At 44.7% G+C, this 24,115-nt stretch overlaps 1 protein-coding gene across 1 annotated transcript in view; it reads left to right on the forward strand.

Moving 5' to 3' along the window:
- Positions 1-8,681: 8,681 nt before the first annotated feature.
- tmem185 (transmembrane protein 185) overlaps positions 8,682-24,115 on the forward strand; it is a 37,530-nt gene continuing 22,096 nt past the window's right edge. The window contains exon 1 of the mRNA XM_072270996.1: positions 8,682-8,786. Coding sequence (XP_072127097.1) covers positions 8,749-8,786 — 38 coding nt within the window. The 5' untranslated portion in view covers positions 8,682-8,748. The remainder of the gene's footprint in view (positions 8,787-24,115) is intronic.

The following is a 24,115-nucleotide window of genomic DNA, read 5'->3' on the forward strand; positions in this document are numbered from 1 at the left end:
AATTTGTCAATTTCATTAACTTTGCCTCCAGCTTCCACCCTGCCCTTAAGCTCACTTGGTCCATTTCTGACACCTCCCTCCCCCCTTTCAAGATTTCTGGCGACAAACTGTCTACTGATATTTTGTATAAACCTACTAACTCCTGTAAAAATGCCATTTCCTTTTCTCAGTTCCTTCCTCTCTGTTCTAAAGATTAGGCTTTCCTTTTCAGAATGTCAGCAAAGTCCTCCTTCAAAGAACGAGATTTTCCTTCCTTCACCATTGATGCTGCCCTCATCCGCATCTTCTCCATTTCTTGGACATCACTCCATCTTCCCACTGCCTTACCAGGGATAGAGATCCTCTTGTCCTCACCTACCATCCCATGTGTCTCTGCATCCAGCACTTCATCAACTGCAGCCTCCTCCATCTGCAATGGGATCCTACCACCAAACATATCTTTACCCACTCCCTTCCACTTTCTGCAGGGATCCATCATTCCCTTGTTCATTCATCCCTCCCCACCTATTTCCTTCTTGGCATTTATCCCTACAAGTTTTCTGCTATATCCGTCCACTCACCTCCATCCATGGTCCCTAACTGTCCTTCCAGGTGAGGCAACACTTGGAAATCTGTTGGGATCATATCCTCTATCTGGATGTGACCTCCTGTACATTGGTGAGACCCAATGTAGATTTGGGATTGCTTTGTTGAACACCTTCACTCCATCCATAAAAAGGATTTCCTTTTGGCCAACCATTTTAATTTCAATCCACATTCCCATTCCAGCAAGTTGGTTCTTGGTTCCTCTACTGCCACAACGTGGCCAATCTGAAGTTGGAGGAGCAACACCTCATATTCTGTCTAAGTAGTCTCAACATGATGGCGTGAACATTGATTTCTCTAACGTAATTTTCCCCCTCCCCTTTCCTCTTCAGTTCCCCAGTCTACCCCACCTCTTGCCTCTTCTCACCTCTTCTCACTTCCCCCAGTGCTCCTCCTCCTTCCCTTTCTCCCATAGTCCACTCTTGTCTCCTGTCAGATTCCTTCTCCTGTCCTTTACCTTTTTCACCTATGATCTCCCAGCTTCTCACTTCACCCCCTCCCCCACCCACCTATCACTACAGCTTGTACTTACTCCCCTTTCCCACCTTCTTATTCTGGCTTTTTCCGAACATTTCCTTTCCAGTCCCAATGAAGGGTCTCAGTCTAAAACATTGACTATTTATTTACCTCTGTAGATGCTGCCTGGCCTACTGAGTTCCTCCAGCTTTTTGTGTGTGTTCTGAAGTTTCAGCATCTGCAGAATCTCTTGTGTTTACTCAAGGTAAACATTTATTATCAGAGTACTTGCATGTCACCACATACAACCCTGGGATTCTTTTTCTGTGGGCATACTTGGCAAATCTACAGAACAATAATGTAAACAGGAACAAGCTATAAATGCAGATATAAATAGCAATAAATAATGATCATAAAATAAGATAAGAGTCCTTAAATTATTGTAATTACCCCTTTTGTTCAAGAGCCTGATGATTGAGGGGTAGAACCTGTTCTTGAAATTGGTGGCGTGAGGCCTGAGGCACTTGTACCTTCTACCTGATGGCAGGAGTGAGAAAAGTGAATGGCCTTGGTGGTGGGGATCTTTGATAATGGATGCTGCTTTCCTACGGCAATGTTTCATGTAGATGTGCTCAATGGTTGGATGTGCCGTGATGTACTGGGCCGAATCCACTACCTTTTGTAGGATTTTCCACATTGTGTTCCCATACCAGGCCCAAATGCAGCCGGTCAGCATACTTTCCTCCACACATCTATAGAAGTCTGCCAAGGAAACTCAGGAAATAATGTTTTTTTTAAACCTGTTTTCACTGCATAGTTATAAGACCACAAGTCACTGAATTAGAATTAGGCCACTCAGCCCATTGAGTCTGCTCTGCAAAATTAATTGGATAAGTCAATATTTGATCAGTACTTCAATTTCGATCCAAACCAGATGGTATTTGAACTTCATTCTGGCAGTGGCCCTTGTGCTGACTTAAAACAAGTAACAGCAATAATGTAGTCACTTCTTTACTTACATTGAAATATGCACTTCAGTAGCTTAAGTGTCTTGGCTTCCACCCAAAATAACTCTAGCAGAACAATTTGGACAAATTCTGTACTGTATGGAGAAATCGTAAGGCCATTGCAATTCCGTTAGTCTTGCGAGACCAAGTCTTCACTCTCCAGGGCGCAGGCCTGGGCAGAGTTGTATGGAAGTTGCCCATGCTGCAAGTCTCCCCTCTCCCATGACACCAATGTTGTCCAAGGGAAGGGCATTAGGACCCATACAGCTTGAACCAGTGTTGCAGAGCACTGTGTGGTTAAGTTCCTTGCTCAAGGACATAACGTTGCCTCGGCTGGGGCTCGAACTCACGACCTTCAGGTTGCTAGTACAATGCCTTATAACTACTTGGCCACATGCCGATATGCTGCACTGTATGAAGCAAAATATCTCCTAACTGTCTGTTTTCAATAAATAACTCTTGTCAAGAACAATTCTGAAAATCCTTTTACCTCTCATGGCCTCAATCAAGCTGATGTCAGTTATGTTTAAGTGTTGAGATAACAGTTGAGGACAGTTCTAATCCAAAGAACCCCACTCACAGAGAGAAACAGATGTTGACTCAGGCTTACCATTGCAATCAGTGAATTCAAATAAAGACAGGCATCTGGGCAACTGAACTAGTCCTACTCTGTTTTTGTCTTGTAAACTGTTTAGTAAAGACTTTAAACAATAAAACCATTCTAGAAAGCCATTTTAAACAATTCAATGTGTCAGCAACAACCTTGTGAGCCAAATATAGGATATTATATCAAATCATATAACATACATTACACAATCAACAAACAAAAAATGCACAGTTTCATATAGTTTATAAATTTTATAATTTATAAATTATCTAATTTGACTCCAAAGGAGTGCGTAATTTGTCATTTTATCCATAGTCTAAATTAATAAAGCTTTAATTATTAAGAAAATATTGTATGGCTATTTTCTCTAAATATCTGACTCATTGGTTCTAACTCTACTGTCATTTATTGTTAAGGATGTCAGCCTTCTGCCTTATCTTCAATTTTCCAAGTTCAAAGTACATTTATTATGAAAGTATGCATGCTAAATACAACCTTGTGATTCCTCTGCTTACAGGCAGCCACAAAGAAACCAAATAAAACCCATTAAAGAAAACTTAAAACACCCATGTGCGGAATAAAAAGTACCACTATCGGTCAGTAGAACTGAATTTCTGAGATGCTCCTGCTCGTTAACGTGCGTGTGGGCGCGCGTCCATCTCGAGCAACGAGGACCATTACCATCATGACATCCACTAGGACTGGCGTGTGAGTTTAATGAAAGTGAGGGAGAGTCTCATTCTCTCGTCCTAGTCTATCTGGATGGATCCAGTGGCAAGGGGAGTCAAGGCGACTGGAGGTAGGTCAGGGTGCAGTGGATGGCCAGGGCAATCTACGTTTTTTGCCGTGCTCTTTGCGCTCCACAACGCGTGCTGGGAAACGCCGTCCTGCCCGCTGAACCAACTGGTGTTTTCCTCCGCGGAATCCAGTCTCCACATGCTTTGAGTAGACAAGCCCGAAATCACCGAGGGTTCAGAAAAAAACCCCTATGGCTACTCTCACCTGGTTTGGCCAGTCTGCCGAAGCTGTGGCCGCTGTCGCAAGCAAACAGCTTACTTAGAGCCACAGGTGAGAGCTGAGTGCCAGGTGAGGACCTACCTCGGAAGGTACGACAGGTCTTCACACCAGATGTGCTACCCCTCCCTGACGCCCTGCAACCCTTGCTAGTAAATAGTACATTTAACACAGTCATCCATGGTTCGGTTGGTAATTAGATGCTTTCTTTTTGTTGTCTGAGAATTTGCTGACTAGGCCATAAACTTGCAGGGGTGCATGAGATAAGAAAGGCAATATACACATTTGTTTTTCCCTGTTGCAGTTCTCAATTTTTTATTTTGCTCTTTTTTTAATGTCTTTAGCTCTTCACAATCTATCCCTTGCTCTTACTTTATTAAGTGAAGTAACTATTCAAAGGTGTAAGTAATGGATATAGTTGAAAATACTAATCTTTGTTAACTGCAATGAGGAAGTGAGACCTGACGTTGGACTTTGCAAAGATGTGAACGGAATTGAGAAAGGACTGGTAAATCAAATAAGAGAATATTTGATGAGCACACAATGAGGGCCAGAATAGAAATGAAACTAAATTTGTGGGGAACCGAAAACAACCAGATGGTGAAGAGCTATTTGTTAAGATCTTGTTACTTCCATCTCTTGACAGAAAAGATAGCTCCATAGACTTCCGTGTACACAGTATAACAATAAATTTAAAGTTATATGGTGAACGATGAACTAGCCCCGCGAAAAGTCAAAAACAACATGTTTGTATTAAAGTTCAAAGTAAACTTATTATCAAAGTATATACATCTCAACCTCGGGGTTTGTGCAGCCTTGCAGGTGGGCTGTGGAAAAGGTTCGGCAATCTCACTTGTGATGGACTCGGATATGTCTACTGCTTTTTGTAGGATTTTCCAACTGAGGGCATCAGTGTTTCCACACCAGGCTGTGTTGCATCCAGTCACCACACATCTATAGGGGTTTGTCAAAGTTTCAGATATCATGCGGAATCTTTGCAAACTTCCAAGGAAGTAGAGGTGCCGCCATGCTTTCCTTGTAATTGTACTTATGTATTGGACCCAGGACGGATCCTCTGAAACAATAACATTGAGGAATTTAAAGTTGTTGACCCTCTCCACCTCTGGACTAGCTTATAGGACTCCAGTTTTCTCCTTTTGAGATCAATAGTCAGCTCCTTGGTCTTGCTGACATTGTGTGAGAAGTTGTTGTTTTGACACCACTCAGCCAGATTTTCATTTTCCCTCTAAATGCTTTGATTTGCCCATTGGTATGTTATTCCTGTTACATGCAAATTAATTTTCCTGATTTACACTACACCCTGCTCAGCCTTCCCAGCATTTTTCAGTGTTATTTCAGATAACTTCAAGAATAGAGGAGATCAGGTGACACATTGGAGGGATTGAAGGTGGCATGCCAGTGGAAGTGAGCTTGGCTTACATTTTAGTTAGCGGATATATAAAGTATTGTGCAGTTAACAATAGATTTTCTGCAGAAAGAAAGCAGTCTTCTTATGAACCTTACACTTCTCACTAAGACAGCACGGCAGCATTTCTACTTCCTTAGGAGTCTGTGGAGATTCAGCATGACAACTAAAACTTTGACAAACTTCTGTAGATGTATTGACTGGCTGCATCACCAATGCCATTGAATGGGAAATCCGACAAAAGGTAGCGGATTTGGCCCAGTACATCACAGGTAAAAATCTCCCAGCCACTGAGCACATCTACATGAAATGCTGTTGTAGGAAAGCAGCATTCATCGTCTGAGATCCTCACCACCCAGGCCATGCTCTTTTCTCACTGCCGCCATCAGGTAAAAGGTACAAGTGCCTCAGGACTCGCACCACCAGGTTCAAGAACAGTTACTACCCCTCAACCATCAGGCTCTTGAACAAAAGGGAATAACTACACTCACTTGTCCATCCGTTGAGAAGACCCCACAACCAATGATTTCACTTTAAGGAGTCTTTATCTTGTTATTTCGTGTTCTCGTTATTTATTGCTACTTGTTTATATTTGCATTTGCACAGTTTGTTGTCTTCTTTCATGGTTCTGTTGATCTTCCATTGATCCTGTTATAATTACTATTCTATCGATTTGCTGAGTATGCCTGCAGGAAAATGAATCTTAGAGTTGTATATGGTGACACGTATGTACTCTGATAATATTTACTTTTGTACTTTGAACTTCTTGTGCTTTTTCAATGCCTTTAATAAACAGCTTCTGGATTTCTATTTCTTTGTTTACAATTAATTAAGAACTTTCTTAATATATTGGATATTAAGAACTTTCTTAATATCCAACCTATTGGAAAACTAGTTTAACTTCTTATTGGACTTGCTGATTGATTCATGCAGGCAGTTTGTGGAAATATTAGAAAGAGAGTAATAATTTTTTTTCTTTGCAAAAAATTAATTTCTGGATGAAATAGGAGGTTTTTATAATGTTGAACATTTATAGTAGAATGCCAGTTTTAGACCCTTTATTTAAGGGAAGATATGCATGTCTTGCTGTAGGTGTGGCTCATTTTCAGGAAATTGATGCTTACAGTAAGAGGCTATCATAGCAACAAGCTGAATACAGGAATTCTAAGTAGGCCATAGGCCTTGCAAAACAGCTCTGCATTGAACACGTGTGTATACAGTATTCTCTGTTATTATGCCCAGGAATGGAAATGGCTACAGAAAAGTGATGGATGTAGGCAAAACTCTCTCCACCATTGGGTACAAATTATATGGAGCACTGTCACTAGAAAGCAGCACCCATCACCAAAAACATCCACTATCCAGGCCATGCCAGCTTCTCACTACTAGATTAGACAGGAAGCCTAAGGTCACACAGCACCAATCTCAGCAAGTTATTACCCCACAGCCATCAGGCTCCTGAACCAGCTTGGGTAATGTCACTCACCTAATCTCTGAACTGATTCCACAACCTACAGGAATTTTGTTAACCTACCAAAATCCATGTTTTTGGGATGTTGGAGGAAGCTCACACGCTCACGTGGAGAACATGCAAATTCTTCACAGTACCCAAGGTCAAGTACCCAGCCTCTGTCACTACGTTCTACGAGCTATGCCACTGAGCTGCCTTTTGACGCAAGACTGGGATATGGAGGAATGAGGGAGTTGTGCATCTTTGTAACTCTTTATCTAGACAGCTGCAGATGCTGTGTACTGAGGAGTGGAGAGGATTTACGCATTGAGGATTGTGGCCGCAGAGTAGAAATGTGGAAGTTGATCATCAGAATTTACTGAAAACACAAAGGACTGCAATGTTGGAAACTGGAGCAACACAAACAAAGTTGAGAGAAACTCAGTGGGTCAGGCAGCATCTATGGAAGGAAATGGACTGTTGATCCTTCAGCTGGACAAATGAAGTATCCAGATGAAGGGACTGGACTACAATTTCACTCCATAGATGCTGCCTGACCTGCTGAGTAATGCGTTAGAACTCGTGTCTAGGATCAGAAGGCACAGCATGGAAGTACATCCCTTTAAAACAGGAGGAATTTCTTTAGCTAGAGGGTGATGAATCTGTGGAATTCATTGCCACAGATGGCTGTGGAGGCCAAGTCAAAGGATACATTGAAAGCAGAGCTTGATAGATTATTTTAATATATATTTTTATTGAAAGAATGACACAATACAGAATGGATTACATTTTCCTCCATTTTGCTTTTATCTCTTACCCCTAAACAAACCTTCCCTCACCCGCTGATGCACTATCAATTACTCCAAAAAGACTGGAAGTAGAGTAAATACTGATCGCACTGAATCTCTGTTGCAGGAATTGGCTGAAATGCAAAATGTACAAACCTTCAATGTATTTCTCATTTTACTTCTGTTTTCTGTTGGACAGTTGAACGTTTGCAGCCAATTATTCCTTTCCTGATTGCATTAATCCAATGAAGTGCAGGAAAACCCGCAGGCATTAGGCAGCACAGCCCGGGCTGCCGCAGTAATTGGCTCCGAGACTTCAGTCGCATAGTTGAGGCCTTCTTTCCGCACAACTGCTTTTATTAACAGTAAAATGGGTCCTCGTCCATGCTGAGTCTCTGCCCTGGACTGAGAGGAGGAGCAGTGGCACAATCGCCTTTATTCAGGGGTCTGTGGGAGGAGCCACAGGGGCAGTCAGCAGAGGGGCGTGTCCAGACAGGTAACCCAGTTACAACATATATGTATATGGTTTACCACACCCGCCCTCTCCGAACATACCATGGCAGCTAATGTATTTACAATACAACAATTCACAAATACAAGTACGGACATTTCACAGTCATACCCCCACACTACTTCAAGATGAAGGCCCACACACATCCACAACATGTCAGATGATCCAAAATACACTCATATTACAATTCATCAACCACCCTGTGAGGTAAGCCATATGTGTGTTAAAAGGGAGGCAACTTTCCAAGTACAATCGAATGTAAGGGCAACAAAGGTTATGGAGAGAAGGGAGAAGAGCGGGGTGGAGAGCAGAAACAAGTAAGTAAATCAAGTCCTGACGAAGGGTTCCGGCCCGAAACGTTGACTGATCGTTTCCACGGATGCTGCCCGACCTGCTGAGTTCCTCCAGTGTGTTGTAAGTAAATATTCATGATTAGATAGTGGAGCAGATTCGATGGCGTGAATGGCCCGATTCTAACTTATTGAACAGCAGACAAAAGAAAATCCAAACAACACACACAAAATGCAGGGGGAACTCAGCAGGCCAGGTAGCATCTACTGAAAGGAGCACAGTCGACGGTTTGGGGCCGAGACTCTTCTATTCCTGCTGAAGGGTGTCGGACCGAAACGTCGACTATTGAACAGCAGAGCAGGCGAGGGCTGCTTGTATTTCTTACGTCGGAAATAAGCTCTTCCGGAGCTGGACCGGGACATTGTTTGATGTTTTCTTCCTGCCTCCATTAGCACCAGGTCATCATCATAAGGATGGAGAGGGGGAGGTTTGATTGGCATCTCCCGCAGCAGGGGGCGAGGCTGTGGGTAACCCCGCCTACCCAAAGCCGCAGCCGGGGAAGGAGAGGAGGAAGAGCCGGTAGTAGGTCGATGCTTTGGGTTCTCGTGCAGCAATGAATCTTCGTGGGCTTTTCCAGGACTTTAATCCTAGGTAAAGTCCAGTTTCTTCTGAGATACGGGGATTGTCTTCGAGGGGAGGGAGGGAGGAAACACCGTGGCCGGTGCTGGCTGGGGAGGGTGGGGGGTGTGTGCGGAAAGAAGGCCTCAACTATGCGACTGAAGCCTCGGAGCCAATTACTGCGGCAGCCCGGGCTGTGCTGCCTAATGCCTGCGGGTTTTCCTGCACTTCATTGGATTAATGCAATCAGGAAAGGAATAATTGGTTGCAAACGTTCAACTGTCCAACAGAAAACAGGAGTAAAATGAGAAATACATTGCAGGGTTGTACATTTTGCATTTCAGCCAAATCCTGCAACAGAGATTCAGTGCGGTCCAGAATGCAATCACGCGATTTGTAACGCAGATGAAGTTTTACATGTCTTTTTAAATGTCGCATTGAGTTTATTAGGACATAATTGGCGAATTTAAGTTTTCCAGAATTCCTCAAAGATTTACGTTTTCCAGTAGACAAAGCGGGTATGATTTCCGGATTGCGACCAGGGTAACGAATGCAGAGTCAAAGTAAATTTATAATCAAGGTGCGTATATGTCATCATATACTACCCTGATATTCATTTTCCTGCAGGCATTCACAGTAGAACAAAAATACAATAGAATCAAAACTGCACACAGACAAGGCCACAGAGTACTGAGATGTGGCATATAATTCATATGGTCCATGTAGTATATGTTCTATATTATTTAGTCAATATAATTCATAGACCTAGTTGAAATCTAACCAGAGTAGCTGGGTATTTTAATTTGATTATATAAATAAATCTGCAACAAATGATTGGAAAACTGCCAGATTGTCTTGTGAGAAGCCATTTGATTCAATAATGTTCTAGGTTTGGGGTTGTTGGGGGGGACGGGGGACCTGACCTTGTTATATCAGATGGCAGTCGTGTAGTGATGTGGTTCAGTTTTAACTGCTCTCTCAAATAGCCAAGCAAAAATGAGATTAGTGTGGGTGGGTTTTCAATGGTCGGCACGGACACGCGGGCATTAGAGCCGGTTTCTGTGCTCTGTGACTTCCCAGATACTGCACTGACTAATAATGAGCTCGTGGGGCTTATACCAATGATCTGTTAACTGAGGACAGAGTACTACCCATTGAGCCAAGGGCCTTTACAAACCAGTAATAAATGATACATGTGAGTGCTGGCTCTTGCATTTTTGTTCTCTGCCAGTACACTTGAATGAACGTTAAATCTGGGGGCATATTCCTAATACTTTTCTCTGTTTTTGATTCAGGATTTTGCTTTTATTTGTGTATGGTATTTATGTGTTTAGCTAATTTCTTTATTCATTAATAAGCCAATCTGTATTGCCAATTCATAATTGCTGAGGAGGGGCTAGTGAGTTGTAGTGTAATGGTTAGCACGTCGCTATTATAGCTCAGGGCACTGGAATTTGGCGTTCAATCCTGGCGTCCTCTGTAAGGAGTTTGTACGTTTGCCCCAGGACCGCATTGGGTTTCCTCCGGGTGCGCTGATTTCCTCCCATACTCCAAAGACATACCAATTAGTAGGTTAATTGGTCATTGTAAATTGCCTCGTGATTAGGGTACGGTCGCTGAGTGGTGTAGCTTATTGGGCTGGAAGGGCCTGTTCCACACTGTATCTCAATTAATAAACTGCTGCCACATGGTAATTGTGCAGGGAATCGGGGAATTCCAGGATTTGGTGACAACGGAGGGGCTGTGAAATATTTCGGAATCAGAATGGTATGTTTATTTGGATGAGAACTTGTTGGTGATGGCGTTACATCATGGTGGCCGCCCTAGCTCTGAGATTCAGCAATGCAGTCGGAATAGCCTGCGTAAGGAACAGCAATGTATTTTACAAAGTGGACTTGGAGAGGATATTTGCTATAGTGAGGGAGTTTAAGACCAGAGGGCACAGCCTCAGAATAGAAGGATGTCCCTTTAGATTATGAAGACACGCAGTCCTCTTTTATTGTCATTTAGTAATGCATGCATTAAGAAATGATACAATATTTCCTCCAGTGTGATATCACAAAACACAGGACAGACCAAGACTGAAAAACTAACAAAGGCGCATAATTATAACATATAGTTACAACAGTGCAACAATACCATAACTTGATGAAGAACAGTCCATGAGCACAATAAAAAATTCAAAGTCTCTCAAATGTCCCACATCTGACGCAGATGGGAGAAGGAAGAAAAACTCTGCCTGCCATGCCTGACCACAGTCCGACTGAGTCGTCTGAAAACTTCGAGCCTCCTATCAGCTCTCCAACACCGAGTACTGAGCACCATCTCTATGCGAACGATTCAACCTCAATCTTGGTCGCCAACAGCAGGCAAAGCTGGGGATTTTGAGGCCTTCCCTCTGGAAGACTCTCGATCGTGCAGTAACAACAGCAGTGAACTTGCGTTTCAGAAATTTCTCCAGATGTTCCTCTGTGCTTTCACTCTGTATTCACCAAATCAGAATTGTCCTTTAGAAAAGAGATGCGGAAGAATCTGTGGAATTAATTGCCACAGACGGCTGTGGAGGCCAAGACATTGGGTATATTTAAATTGGAGATTAATAGGTTCTTGATTAATGAGGGTGTCAAAGGTTATGGGGAGAAGGCAGGAGAATGGGGTTTAGAGGGATAGTCAACCATGATGCAGTGGCAGAGCAGACTTGATGCAGGAATGGTCTAATTCTGCTCCTGTGTCTTATGATCTTATATGGCAGCCACTGCACCAGTGGTGGAGGAGCTCAGTGCTTAGAATGGTGGCTGACGTGAGTAACTAACACACACACACACACACACACACACACACACACACACACACAAAATGGTGGAGGTACTCAGTAAGTCAGGCAGTATCTTCTGGTAAGATGGTGGCATGCATGATCGCAGCAGCCTCTCCAGCTCCTACCAAAGGTGCAATTGTTCATCCTTTACATATTTTTTTTACGATCATGAGACACTGCTGCATATTATGAACATCAACTACTGCAGGTCTACCCTATCAGCAAACTGCTCGATAGTGGAGGAGCTGGTCTTGCTGTGGACCGTGTTGCCGTCTGCTACAGGAAGGCATTGGAGGCTGTGCGCAGTTTAACAAACGGTGCAAGTGACTGTCTTGGATATTTTTCTTGTGATTGCAAGATCCTTTTTCTTTTTAAATCTTTTTATTAATTTTCCAAAGTTATGAACAGAATAACTGCAAGATCCTGTTGGACACTGGTAGTCCGGTTCACTAGTTCATTGGTAAGACTGACGGCGCAGGAGCTGTATTATGGACCAGACCCTCATGCTGTGGGGTCACCTTTTGCAGCTACCCATGGGAGGAGACGCTGGAGGCAGTGAAACGCTCATCCATACTGGGTTGGGGGCTGGCCTTTCCCATTGGTGCTGCTCTCCGGTGTTGGCTTGGTGGAAGACAAGCTGGATTGTGTTCTGTGGCTGCGCTAGCATGTGATTATCAGACTGCCGCTGACAACATCCCATGCACCTTCAATCTACAGGACATGACACTCAGGGTCTTGGGCTATATTATTATCTTATTGTGACTCAAGTGTTTTACTGCTATAATAATTATGTGTGCTATATGTGCCTTGTGCTGTGTATGACTGTTGGTACTGTGTTTTGCATTCTGTCCCCAAAGGAAGGCTTTTTCATTTGGCTGTATTCATGGGTGTTCATATATAGTTAAATAATTAAACTTGAACTTGATCTATGGAGAGGAAAGAGGAACCAGTTAAGGAAGTCCTGATGAACGGTCTCAGCCTGAAATGTTGACTGTTCCTCTCCAGAGATGTTTTGCTGACCTGTGCACTCCTCCAGCATGGTGTGTGTGTGTGTCTCTGGATCTCTTTTGTTTATGTTGGTTTTGAGCTCGAGTGTTGTTGCAGTGACACATCCAGCAAGGCAGCATGGTGGCGTAATGCTGTTACAGAACCAGTAAGCAGGGTTCAACTCTGCCACTGTCTGTTAAAGAGTTTGTACCTTCTCCCTGTGACTAAGTGGGGTTCTTGCAGGATCATTGGTTTCCTCCCACTTGCCAAAGGTGGACAGGTTAGTAGGTTAATTGGTCACATAAATTTAATTGGCAGCACACACTCATTGGCCTTGAACAGTCTGTTGCCAAGCTGTATGTTGAAAAATCTAAAAACATGGAGAGCAAATCATGAATGTGAGGTAAATCTTGTAGTTGGTGAAAAGGCTTGGAGAGTCAGAAGATAGGTCATTCACTTCAGGATACCTAGCCTCTGTCCAATTTGTGTAGTCATGTTATTTGTGTGGTTGATCTAGTTAAGTTTCTGGTTGTTGGTGACTCCCAGGATATTGATGGGTAATGCCATTGATGGCCAGTGGGAAGGGGGTAGACTTCTTTGTCTTGGGAATGGCTGCTGACTGGGATGTGTGATGTCAGTGTGATTTCTCAGCCTATGAATGTTTTCCAGGTCTTGCCATGTGCAGGCATAAGGTTCAAGATTGTTTAATGTCATTTACAGTACACAAGTGTAACAACCTGGGAAAGGTTTCCCTGCAGATGAAATGGTTTCTCTGTAGTGCAGTGTTTGGGTTATGACTAGAGATAACGGGGGCTTTGGAATGTGTGCTGGCCAATGAGGGGAGATGTTTTTTTTCTTGTGGGCCTGAGAGAAGGTTTTGCGGTCTTTTGTTCGGCGGTAGATGGAGAGAGAAGATGCCAGAACGGGGAAGTTATAGACTGTAAGATGGAGTGGGCTTGGATTGGGGTCTGTAGTTGACGCCCGGGGAGAAAATTGATGGAGAATGAACAGATGGGAAAGCAGTGAACTCCAATGTTGCTCATTAGACTGTTTCATGAGAATGGACCTTTTTTCTTTTTTGTTTTCTTTATTAACCCTATAGTCAAATTAAGAACTATAAAGCTCAATCGTTTAATCACATATAGTGTACTGTTTGTTATTTGGTGGTACTGATTGGTAACAGGGGACACATCGCGCAGCATTCACCCAAACAAGACTTCTTAAGTTTGGCCGAGCCGGAGGCTGTCTTCCCCTAGATTAAGCCGCTAGCTGAATCTAGGGTTACAAATGCGGGGGCTCATCTGGGATTGATTTCGTTGGTGCTGTGTGATTACCCTGAGCATTGTACCAGCGGGGTAGATATTTGTACACCGAATGAATTGTTAATTCACCTGTAAGTACTATTAAAGCTGCGATTGTGGGCAGAGGTTTGATAAAATGGCAGGCTCAGTTGTCATTTTAATGCAGACCAGTGCTGACGCAGTGGGGCAGGCCGAATCACAAGTTGAGTTTCCTGTAGCTGGGGGCGGAGATTTGAAAGACAGGGTTCTATTGTTTCTGAGGAGTGAAGGGAAGGAGTGGTCGGATTTGGAATGTCTAATTAGTCCACGTCCCTGGTGAAGAGTGAGAATTCTGAGTTAGTATCCGCCCTTACTCTGGCGAATAAATGGAAAAATGCCGAGGTTCAAAGTCCCAGCTGTGGTAGGCTCCACCTATTCTCTAGAACAACACCCACCCCTAAAGGAGAAGAGGAGTATGAGACTTGGGCGGAGCGGACCTCTCAGTTGTTGGATGAGTGGCAGTGCTCTGATGACATAAAGCGACAGAGATTGGTTGAGAGTTTGAGTGGGCGGGCTGCTGACTTCGTGAGAACCATCAGGTTACAGTATCCGGTAGCTACAGCTGTCGATTACATGAAAACACTGGAAAATCCTTTGGCCCAACAGGAAGCCCAATGGAGCCCATGGTGTGGTTTCGGAACATGTCAGGAGAAGGCTGGGGAGAGCTTTCTGGGAACATTGTCCGTGCACCCGGTGTTTCGAGCTGCTTTTGAGGAAGTGCGTGGCTGCATTGGGCGACTTTAGACGAGGCACTGTGTGGTTTACCCAGTCGAAGCCAATAGTGTTACGGTCCGGGGAAGTAGCAAGGGTGATGGGGACCACCAAATTTCTTGGAGTACCTGAGGGCGAGGCCCTCTTAGTGGGCGCTCTGCAAGACCACGAGGGGGCGTCAGGATTTCCTGCAGGGGTACTGGTGAGGCCGAACTGCAGAAGCCCTGAGTTGTACAGGTGAGCAGGATGGCAGTGATTGTCAGGAACACTATGAAGAGGGAGGTCACCTTCAGGCGGGGGATGCCCCTGTTGTATCTGTTCCCGGTGACAGTAATGTCTGGTGTCCCTGTGAGACAAGCCGGGGAGAAACTATTGGAAAAGGGAGGACAGTTGACTGCAGAGTCATTCAACTTTGGGGACTCCCCGGTTCCTGTGGGTTGGAAGAGGAAGTTGGCAGAGAGGAGGTTGGTAGAAAAGATGTTGAAGGTGGGAGGTGTCTTTTCTGCTGACGAGTTTGATGTGGGTTGTTCCAAGAGCACTCGTCACGCTACCCAGGTGACCAAGGACACCCCGCTCAGAGAGAGGTTGCGGTGACTGGCTCCTGCAGAGGTGGAAGACGTTCGGCAGCATTTGTGTAAGTTGAAGGAAGCTGGGATCATCACCGAGTCCCGAAACCCCTATGCGTCTCCAATAGTAGTGGCCAGATAGAAGAATGAAAAAGTACAGATATATTGTGGACTATAGAACTCTGAACAGGCGCACCATCCCTGACCAGTATACAGTTCTGAGGATTGAGGATGTGCTGGCCTGTCTGAGTGGTGCGTAGTGGTTCAGTGTGCTGGACCTGAGGAGTGGATGTTACCAGATCCCCATGAGGGAGGCTGACAAAGAGAAGACGGCATCCATACGTCCCCTGGGATTCTTCGAATTTGAAACGATGCCCCAGGGCATATTGGGAGCACCTGCAACCTTCTAGCAGTTCATGGAGAAGAGGGTGGGGGATATGAACTTGCTTGAGGTATTGATGTATCTGGATGACCTCATAGTGTTTTGGTCCACCTTGAAAGAACAAAGTGAGGCTAGTGAAGGTGCTGGGCTGCCTGAAAGCTGGAGGGTTAAAACTTTCTCTGGACAAATGCCAGTTCTGCAAGATGTCTGTTAGCTATGTTGGGCACATAGTGTCACGGGATGGAGTAGCTACAAATCCAGCTAAAGTAGAGGTGGTTACCACTTGGCCAAGACCCCAGATTGTGAGCGCTTTGTGGTTACTATTGGAGGTTCGTGAAGGGCTATGTGAAAGTGAGTCACCCATTGAATCAGCTTCTGTGTTATTACCCTCCCTTGGGGAAGAACGGTGGGGGGGAAGGAGAGGAGGATAAAGAGTATCTTAGCCTGTCGGAGCCTTTTCAGCTGAGGTGGGATGCAAAATGTGAAGAGGCCTTTTAGTCGTTGAAGGAGCTGCTGACCCGGATGCTGGTGCTGGCTTTTGCGGACCCCCACTTGCCGTATGTACTGCATACGGATGCCAGCCACGGGGCGTAGGGGACGTCCTGTAATAGGATCAGGGCACCAGGTTGAGACCCGTTGCGTTTGTCAGCCAGAGTCTGTCGCCCTCTGAGGAAAAACTATCCCTTATACAAATTGGAGTTTCTGCCGTTGAGATGGGCTGTGGTGGATAAGCTGAGCGATCACCTCCATGGTGTCAAGTTTGAGGTGAGGACAGACAACAATCCCCTAATATATATCCTAACCTCGACGAAATTGGATGCCACAGGCCAGCGGGGCATTGTCTGCATATGATTTCAGCCTGAAGTACCAGCTGGGAAGCAGGAACACTGATGAGGATGCTTTGTCCCAACGGGCACATGAGGGGCTGGACAGGAATGAAGAGTGAGAAAGCTTGCGTGCTCTGGGAGTAAAAGCCATGTGCCAGTTTGCCATCATGGTGAAGGCTGACGGAAGGCAGGGGCAGGATGGAGCGGTACATCAATTGGGAGCTTCTGATGACGCCATTCTACAAGTTTACTATAACCTGACTGCTCTGAGGACAAATCAGTTGCCAGAATTGAGTTCTGGAGAAGTGGCAGCTGCTCAGCAAGATGACCTGGGCATCGGTACTATTTGGTCAGCAGTCCAGAAGGGAGACGTGGCTCAGGTGGAGAAGACGAAACACACCGTGGTGCCCCCATTACTGAGAGAATGGCCCCGGTTGGAGTTGCGGAACCAGATCCTATACAGGATCATGTCACCTCCGGACTGACCTCAGCACTCCCAGCTGGCTCTATCGGAGAAGTATCGGAGGATAGTGTTGAAGTCACTTCATGATGATTCTGGACATTTGGGCGTTGAAAAGACCTGTGAATTGCTCAGAGACTGGAAGTCGGAGGTCGAAGAATACTGCAAGTCGTGCATTCACTGCATACGACAGAAGATACTGCTTACGTGGGCAGCTCCCTTGTCCCACCTGCAGAGTGCGGGGTCCCTGGACCTGGTGTGTATGGATTTCCTGTCAATAGAACCCGATACCAGCAACACGGTGAATATCTTAGTCATCACGAATTACTACACCAGGTATGTGCAGGCTTTCCCTACCAAGGACCAGATGTAATCTAGGGTTACACAAATATAAAGGAGAACAAAATGATTGTTAATCCAGATCCAATGCAGCATATATAAAAGACTCTGAGATAAAGAACACAATATTATTCTCTATCTTAGTGATTTAGCTGTCATTTTTCCAGCTGCCCAATCAACTTAGGAATGAGAGAAGAGGTGACCCACAGGTCAAGGAGAGAAATTTAAAAAGGAGAGTTTGTGGCTTTCGGCAGTTTTTTGACAGCCCAATCAAATTGCGATTCATTAGCGAGGGCAAATAAAAAATAAGGCAGGGACAAGTGGAACGGCAGTTGTTGGGCTGGACCAGTGTTAGAGTGGGGAGGCTTTGACTCAACAGGCTTGGGCAAGGTAAATATCTGATACGTTTCTTCTTCATTCTTTCTCTGGTAGTACATAGAGCAGTGAGAATTGCCCCTGGGGCTGTGTTGTGTCCTTTGTATGAGATGTGGGAATTCTGGGAGACATCCAGCCTCCTGGATAATGACATCTACACCAGTTGCACTGAGCTGCACCTCGATGACCTTTGACTCATACGGGAAACTGAGGAAATGGTAGCTAGGAGGTACAGGGGAGGTAGTCATCCTGAAGTTGCGGGAGGTAGGCACCTTGGTGACTGTAAAGAGAGGGATAGGAAGTGGGCAGCCAGTACAGAGTACCCCCTGTGGCCCTTCCCCTCAATAATAAGTATACTGCTTTGGATACCGAGGGTGATGACTTAAGGCTGAGTTATACTTGTGCATCAAATGTACGCTGTAGGTACTGCGTACCCTACGCCGTAGGGTGACATGCATCTCCCCAAAAATGTAACTTGCTTCACGACGACGCTGACCACAACAACTGTGATTGGTCTGCTTGGTAGCATCGCATTTCCGGTTGCTTTCCTCCGCCATGTCTGTACACTGATGCGAAGTAAATGTTTGGAGACGATGAACCAAATCGTCAAATCTACCTGCTGACATCCGAAAATATTTGAAATGCATTTCCTCGTCCAGGTCTCTCAGGAAGATACTCAACACAGTGGCATAGAAACCCCACCGCCAACTAGCATTTTGGCGGTGAATTACTGAGCGACGCAGACACTACGCATGCTCGCTACGGCGTAGGGCTACGTAAAAGTATAAATCAGATCTATGGCATAGGCTACGGTGTAGCCCGTACGCACAAGTATAAATCAGCCTTTACTAGGGGAAGCCACAGTGACCGGGTCTCTGGCACCGCTGCTGTGGCTTAGAAAGGGAGTGGGGTGGGGGGGGGTGCGGAGAAGGCGGCTGCAGTTGTGATAGGGGATTCATAATTATGATTATGAAGACACGTAGTCCTTTTATTGTCATTTAGTAATGCATGCATTAAGAACTGATATATTATTTCCTTCGGTGTGATATCACAAAACACAGGACAAACCAAGACTGAAAAACCTGACAAAACCACATAATTATAACTTATAGTTACAAACAGTGTAACAATACCATAACTTGATGAAGAAGTCCATGAGCACAGTAAGGTTCAAAGTTTCTCAAATGTCCCACATCGCACGCAGACGGGAGAAGGAAGAAAAACTTTCCCTGCCATGCCGACCACAATCCGACTCTGAGTCATCTGAAAACTTTGAGCTCTGATCAGCTCTCCGACACCGAGTACTGAGCGCCATCTCTGTCCGAACGATTCGACCTCCTTCTCGGTTGCCAAAAGCAGGCAAGGCTGGGGATTTTGAGGCCTACCCTCCAAAAGATTCCCGACCACACGGTAACGACAGCAGCGAATGGATGTTTCAGAAATTTCTCCAGATGTTCCTCTGTGCTTTCACGTCCATTCTCCATCAAATCAGAATTGTCCACGGCCCCTATTTAACAGATACGATATCATTTTTCACCAGAGGGCTGCGCACACGCAGGCGCGCTGCCATCTTCTCCTCCCTCCTCCCGTTAGAGCAGTAGACATGAGATTCTGTAGATGCATAAGGACATCAAGGTGGTATGTTGCCTCCCAGATGCCAGGGTCAGGGACATCTCGGATTGGGTCCAGAACATTGCAAAGGGGGAGGGCGAGAAGGGAGGAATCATGGTGCATATTGTTACCAATGATATAGGTAGGAAAAAGGAGCTCCTGAAGAGAGAGTTAATGGGGCTAGGTAGGAAGCTGAAAAGCAGGGCATCCAGGGTAGTAATCTCTGGGTTGCTGCCTGTGCCTTGTGCCAGTGAGGATAAGAATAAGATGATTTGGCAGCTGAATGCATGGCTGACTCATTGTGGGTAGAGTTAAGAAACTGCAAGGGTAAAAAGATGCTGATGTGAGTTATATACAGGCCTCTGAATAGTAGCCAGAATGTGGGCTAGAAATTACAACTGGAGATAGAAAAGGCATGTCAAAAGAGCAATGTTATGTTAGTTATTGGGTATTTCAATATGCAGATATACTGGGAAAATCAGGTTGGTGTTGGATTTCAAGAGAGTGAATTTGTAGAATGCCTACAAGATGGCGTTTTAGAACAACTTCTGGTTGAGCCCACTTGGGGAACAGCAATTCTGGATTGGGTGTTGTGTAATGAACCAGATTTGATTAGAGAGCTTAAGGTAAAGGACCCCTCAGGAGACAGTAATTGTAATATGATAGAATTCACCTTGCAATGTGAGAGGGAGAAGCTAAAGTTGGATATATTAGTATTACAGTTGTTCGTCCATCATTGACGTCGATGAGGACCTCGACACCATCATGATGGTGTCGAGACTAGCACGTGATTTAGATTTAAGTGAGGGAGAGTTGCTCAGCGTCAGCCTCACTCTCTCTTCCCAATTCCCATCTGGATCCAGTGGCAAGACAGTCTAGACGGCTGGAGATGGGACTAGGTGCAGTGGATGACCAGGACGTCTTCTGTGTCTTGTCCTGCTCTACACGTTCCACAACGTTTGTAGAGACCGCCTTCCTGACCGTTGGACCTTCCATTGGTCTCGTCCACTCAATCCACCGGAGTCTGTCTTCACAGTATTATAGTGGAGTAAAGGGGATTACATGAGCATGAGAGGGGAGCAGCAGAAAGTTGATTGGAAGATGACAAAAGCAGGGATAATGGCAGAACAACAATGGCTGGAGTTTCTGGGAGCAATAGGAAGGCACAGGACAGGTACATCTCAAGGAAGTATTCTAAAGGCAGGAGGACACAGCTGTGGCTGACAAGGGAAGTCAAAGCCAACGTAAAAGCAAAAGAGAGGGCATATTATAGAGCAAAAATTAGTTGGAAGTGAAGAGGATTAAAGCTTTTAAAAACCAACAGAAGGCAATTAAAAAAGCCATTAATTTAATATGGACATAAGCTAGTCAATAATATCAAAGAGGATACCAAAAGTTTTTTCAGATATATAAAGAGTAAAAGAGAGGTGAGAGTCAATATTGGACTGCTGGAAAATAATGCTGGAGGGGTAGTAATGTGGGGGCAAGGAATTGATGGATGAACTGAATGAAGTATTTTGCATCAGTCTTCACTGTGGAATATGCTACCAGTATTCTGGAAGTTTGAGAGTGTCAGGGCAGAAGTGAGTGCAGCTGCTATTATTAAGGAGAAGGTGCTTGGGAAGCTGAAAGGTGTGAAGTTGAATAGGTCATCTGGACCAGATGGACTACACCACAGGGTTCTGAAAAGATTGTGGAGGCATCAGTAATGATCTTTCAAGAATCAATGGATTCTGGCATGGTTCTGGAAGATTGGAAAATTGCAAATGTTACTTCACTCTTCAAGAAGGGAGAGAGGCAGAAGAAAGGAAATTATATGCCAGTTAGCCTGATTTCAGTGTTTGGGAAGATGTTAGAGTTGATTGTTAAGAATGAGGTTTCAGGGTATTTGGAGGCATTTTGATAAAATAGGGCAAAGTCAGCATGGTTTCCTTAAAGGAAAATTCTGTTTGACAAATCTGTTGGATTTCTTTGAGGAAATAACAAGCAGGATAGACAAAGGAGAATTGGTAGATGTAGTTTACTTGGACTTTTAGAAGGCCTTTGACAAGGTACTGCATATGAGGCTGCTTGGCAAGATCAGAGCCTGTGGTATTACAGGAAGGATACTAGCATCGATAGAGCAGGAGGCAAAGAATGGGAATAAAGGTAGCCTTTTCTGGATGGCTGCCGGTAACTAGTGGTGTTCCACAGGGTTCAGTGTTGGGACTGCTTTTTTTTTTGTTTAATGTCAATGATTTGGATCACAGAATTTAGATTTACATCCCCTCCAGTTCGCCTACCAGCCCCAACTAGGAGTTGAGAATGCCATCGTCTACCTGCTGAACCGTGTTTACGCCCACCTGGACAAGCCAGCGAGCACTGTGAGGGTCATGTTTTTTGACTTCTCCAGTGCGTTCAACACCATCCGCCCTGCTCTGCTGGGGCAGAAGCTGACAGTGATGCAGGTGGATGCTTTCCTTGTGACATGGGTTCTTGATTACCTGACTGGCAGACCACAGTACGTGTGCTTGCAACACTGTGTGTCCGACAGAGTGATCAGCAGCACTGGGGCTCCACAGGGGACTGTCTTGTCTCCATTTCTCTTCACCATTTACACATCAGACTTCAACTACTGCACAGAGTCTTATCATCTTCAAAAGTTTTCGGATGACTCTGCCATAGTTGGATGTATCAGCAAGGGAGATGAGGTCGAGTACAGGGCTACTGTAGGAAACTTTGTCACATGGTGTGAGCAGAATTATCTACAGCTTAATGTGAAAAAGACTAAGGAGCTGGTGGTAGACCTGAGGAGAGCTAAGGTACCGGTGACCCCTGTTTCCATCCAGGGGGTTAGTGTGGACATGGTGGAGGACTACAGATACCCGGGGATACGTATTGACAATAAACTGGACTGGTCAAAGAACAGTGAGGCTGTCTACAAGAAGGGTCAGAGCCATCTCTATTTCCTGAGGAGACTGAGGTCCTTTAACATCTGCCAGACAATGCTGAGGATGTTCTACGAGTCTGTGGTGGCCAGTGCTATCGTGTTTGCTGTTGTGTGCTGGGGCAGCAGGCTGAGGGTGGCAGACACCAACAGAATCAACAAACTTATTCGAAAGGCCAGTGATGTTGTGGGGATGGAACTGGACTCTCTGACGGTGGTGTCTGAAAAGAGGATGCTGACCAAGTTGCATGCCATCTTGGTCAATGTCTCCCATCCACTACATAATGTACTGGGTGGGCACAGGAGTACATTCAGCCAGAGACTCTTTGCTCCACAGAGCGTCATAGGAAGTCATTCCTGCCTGTGGCCATCAAACTTTACAACTCCTCCCTTGGAGGGTCAGACACCCTGAGCCAAGAGGCTGGTCCTGAACTTATTTCATAATTTACTGGCATAATTTACATATTACTATTTAACTATTTGTGGTTCTATTAGTATTTATTATTTATGGTGCAACTGTAACAAAAACCAATTTTCCCCTGGGATCAATAAAGTATGACTATGACTAGATGTGATGGCTTTCTGGCCAGGCTTACAAATGATACGAAGATGGGTGGAGGGGCAGGTAGCTTTGAGGAAGCAGGGAGGCTGCAGTGGGACTGAGATTAGGAGAATAGACAAAGAGGTGGCTCTCATCAAATACAGTGTCAGGGGGTGCATGGTCCTGCACTTTGGTAGAAAGAATTGAAGTATAGACCTTTTTTTCCAAATGGGGAGAAAATTCAAAAATCCAAGGTGCAAAGGGACTTGGGAATCTTCATGCAGGATTAACTTACAGGTTGAGTCTGTGGTGAGGAAGGTAAATGTAATGTTAGCATTCACTTTGAGAGGACTAGAATTTAAAAGCAAGGATGTATTGCTGAGGTTTTATAAGGCATTTTTGTGTGCACCATATGGCCCCAACAGTGAAGTGTTTTCCATTTGATTCTCATTCACCGGTTGCATCATCACCACCATCATCATTTTGTGCCGTGTCATATGATGTAGGCGATCGCAGTCTCATGACCATGATTGTTCTTGGCAACTTTCTCTGCAGAAGTGGTTTGCCATTGCTTTCTGGGCAGTGTTTTTACAAGTTGGGTGACCCTAGCCATTATCAATACTCTTCAGAAATTGTCTGCAGTGGTCACATAACCAGGATTTGTGATATACATCAGTTGCTCATATAACCATCCACTATCTGCTCCCATGCCTTCACATGACCTGGATTTGGGGTGGGGAGGGGCTAAGCAGATGCTACACTTTGCCCAAGGGTGACCTGCAGGCTAGTGGAGGAAAGGAGTACCTTACATCTCCTTTGGTAGAGACTTATCTCCACGCTGACACCCATCCAATCACACCAGGATCCTTTATGCCAGAGTAAGTCAACTGTTTCCTTAGTGTCAAGGGTAGTGACTTGAAGCTTGCATCTGGACAGTGGCTCGTTGGCTAGAATGAGATGTGGAACCCAGTAGTCCAATGGTGAATTCTATCAGTGAACAGGTTGTTGATTTTTTTAAAAAATTGTTGATGAAACTTTCCAGGACTCTGTTATTTGAGAGCATATTGATTGGGTAGTAATTAGCTGAATTGTACTTGTTTTCCTGTGGGGGAGAAAAATATTGAGCAATTTCCATTTTATTTGCTTTGATGGAGGAAGAAGTCCAATTCAATAGATGAGAGAATAGGGTGGTTAAGAAGGTGTATGGTGTATTAACCTTCACTAGTCAGGGTATTCAGTTCAACAGCCACGAGGAGTGGTGGTAGCGGTTGATACAATAAGAACATTTAAGAGACTTAGGCAAATGGATTGTAAGAAAAATGGTGGCTTATAGGCTGTATAGGTTAGAATGATTGTGGAGTACTTTTATATTGATCGGTACAACATTGTAGTTCAAACGGCTGTACTTGCTGTACTGTGTTCTATGGCGGTATTGTAAATACTGTATATTGGAACATCTCAGCATTATCACTTTTCAAGTCT

This window comes from Mobula birostris, chromosome 10, assembly GCF_030028105.1.
Source record: "Mobula birostris isolate sMobBir1 chromosome 10, sMobBir1.hap1, whole genome shotgun sequence".
NCBI lineage: Eukaryota > Metazoa > Chordata > Chondrichthyes > Myliobatiformes > Myliobatidae > Mobula > Mobula birostris.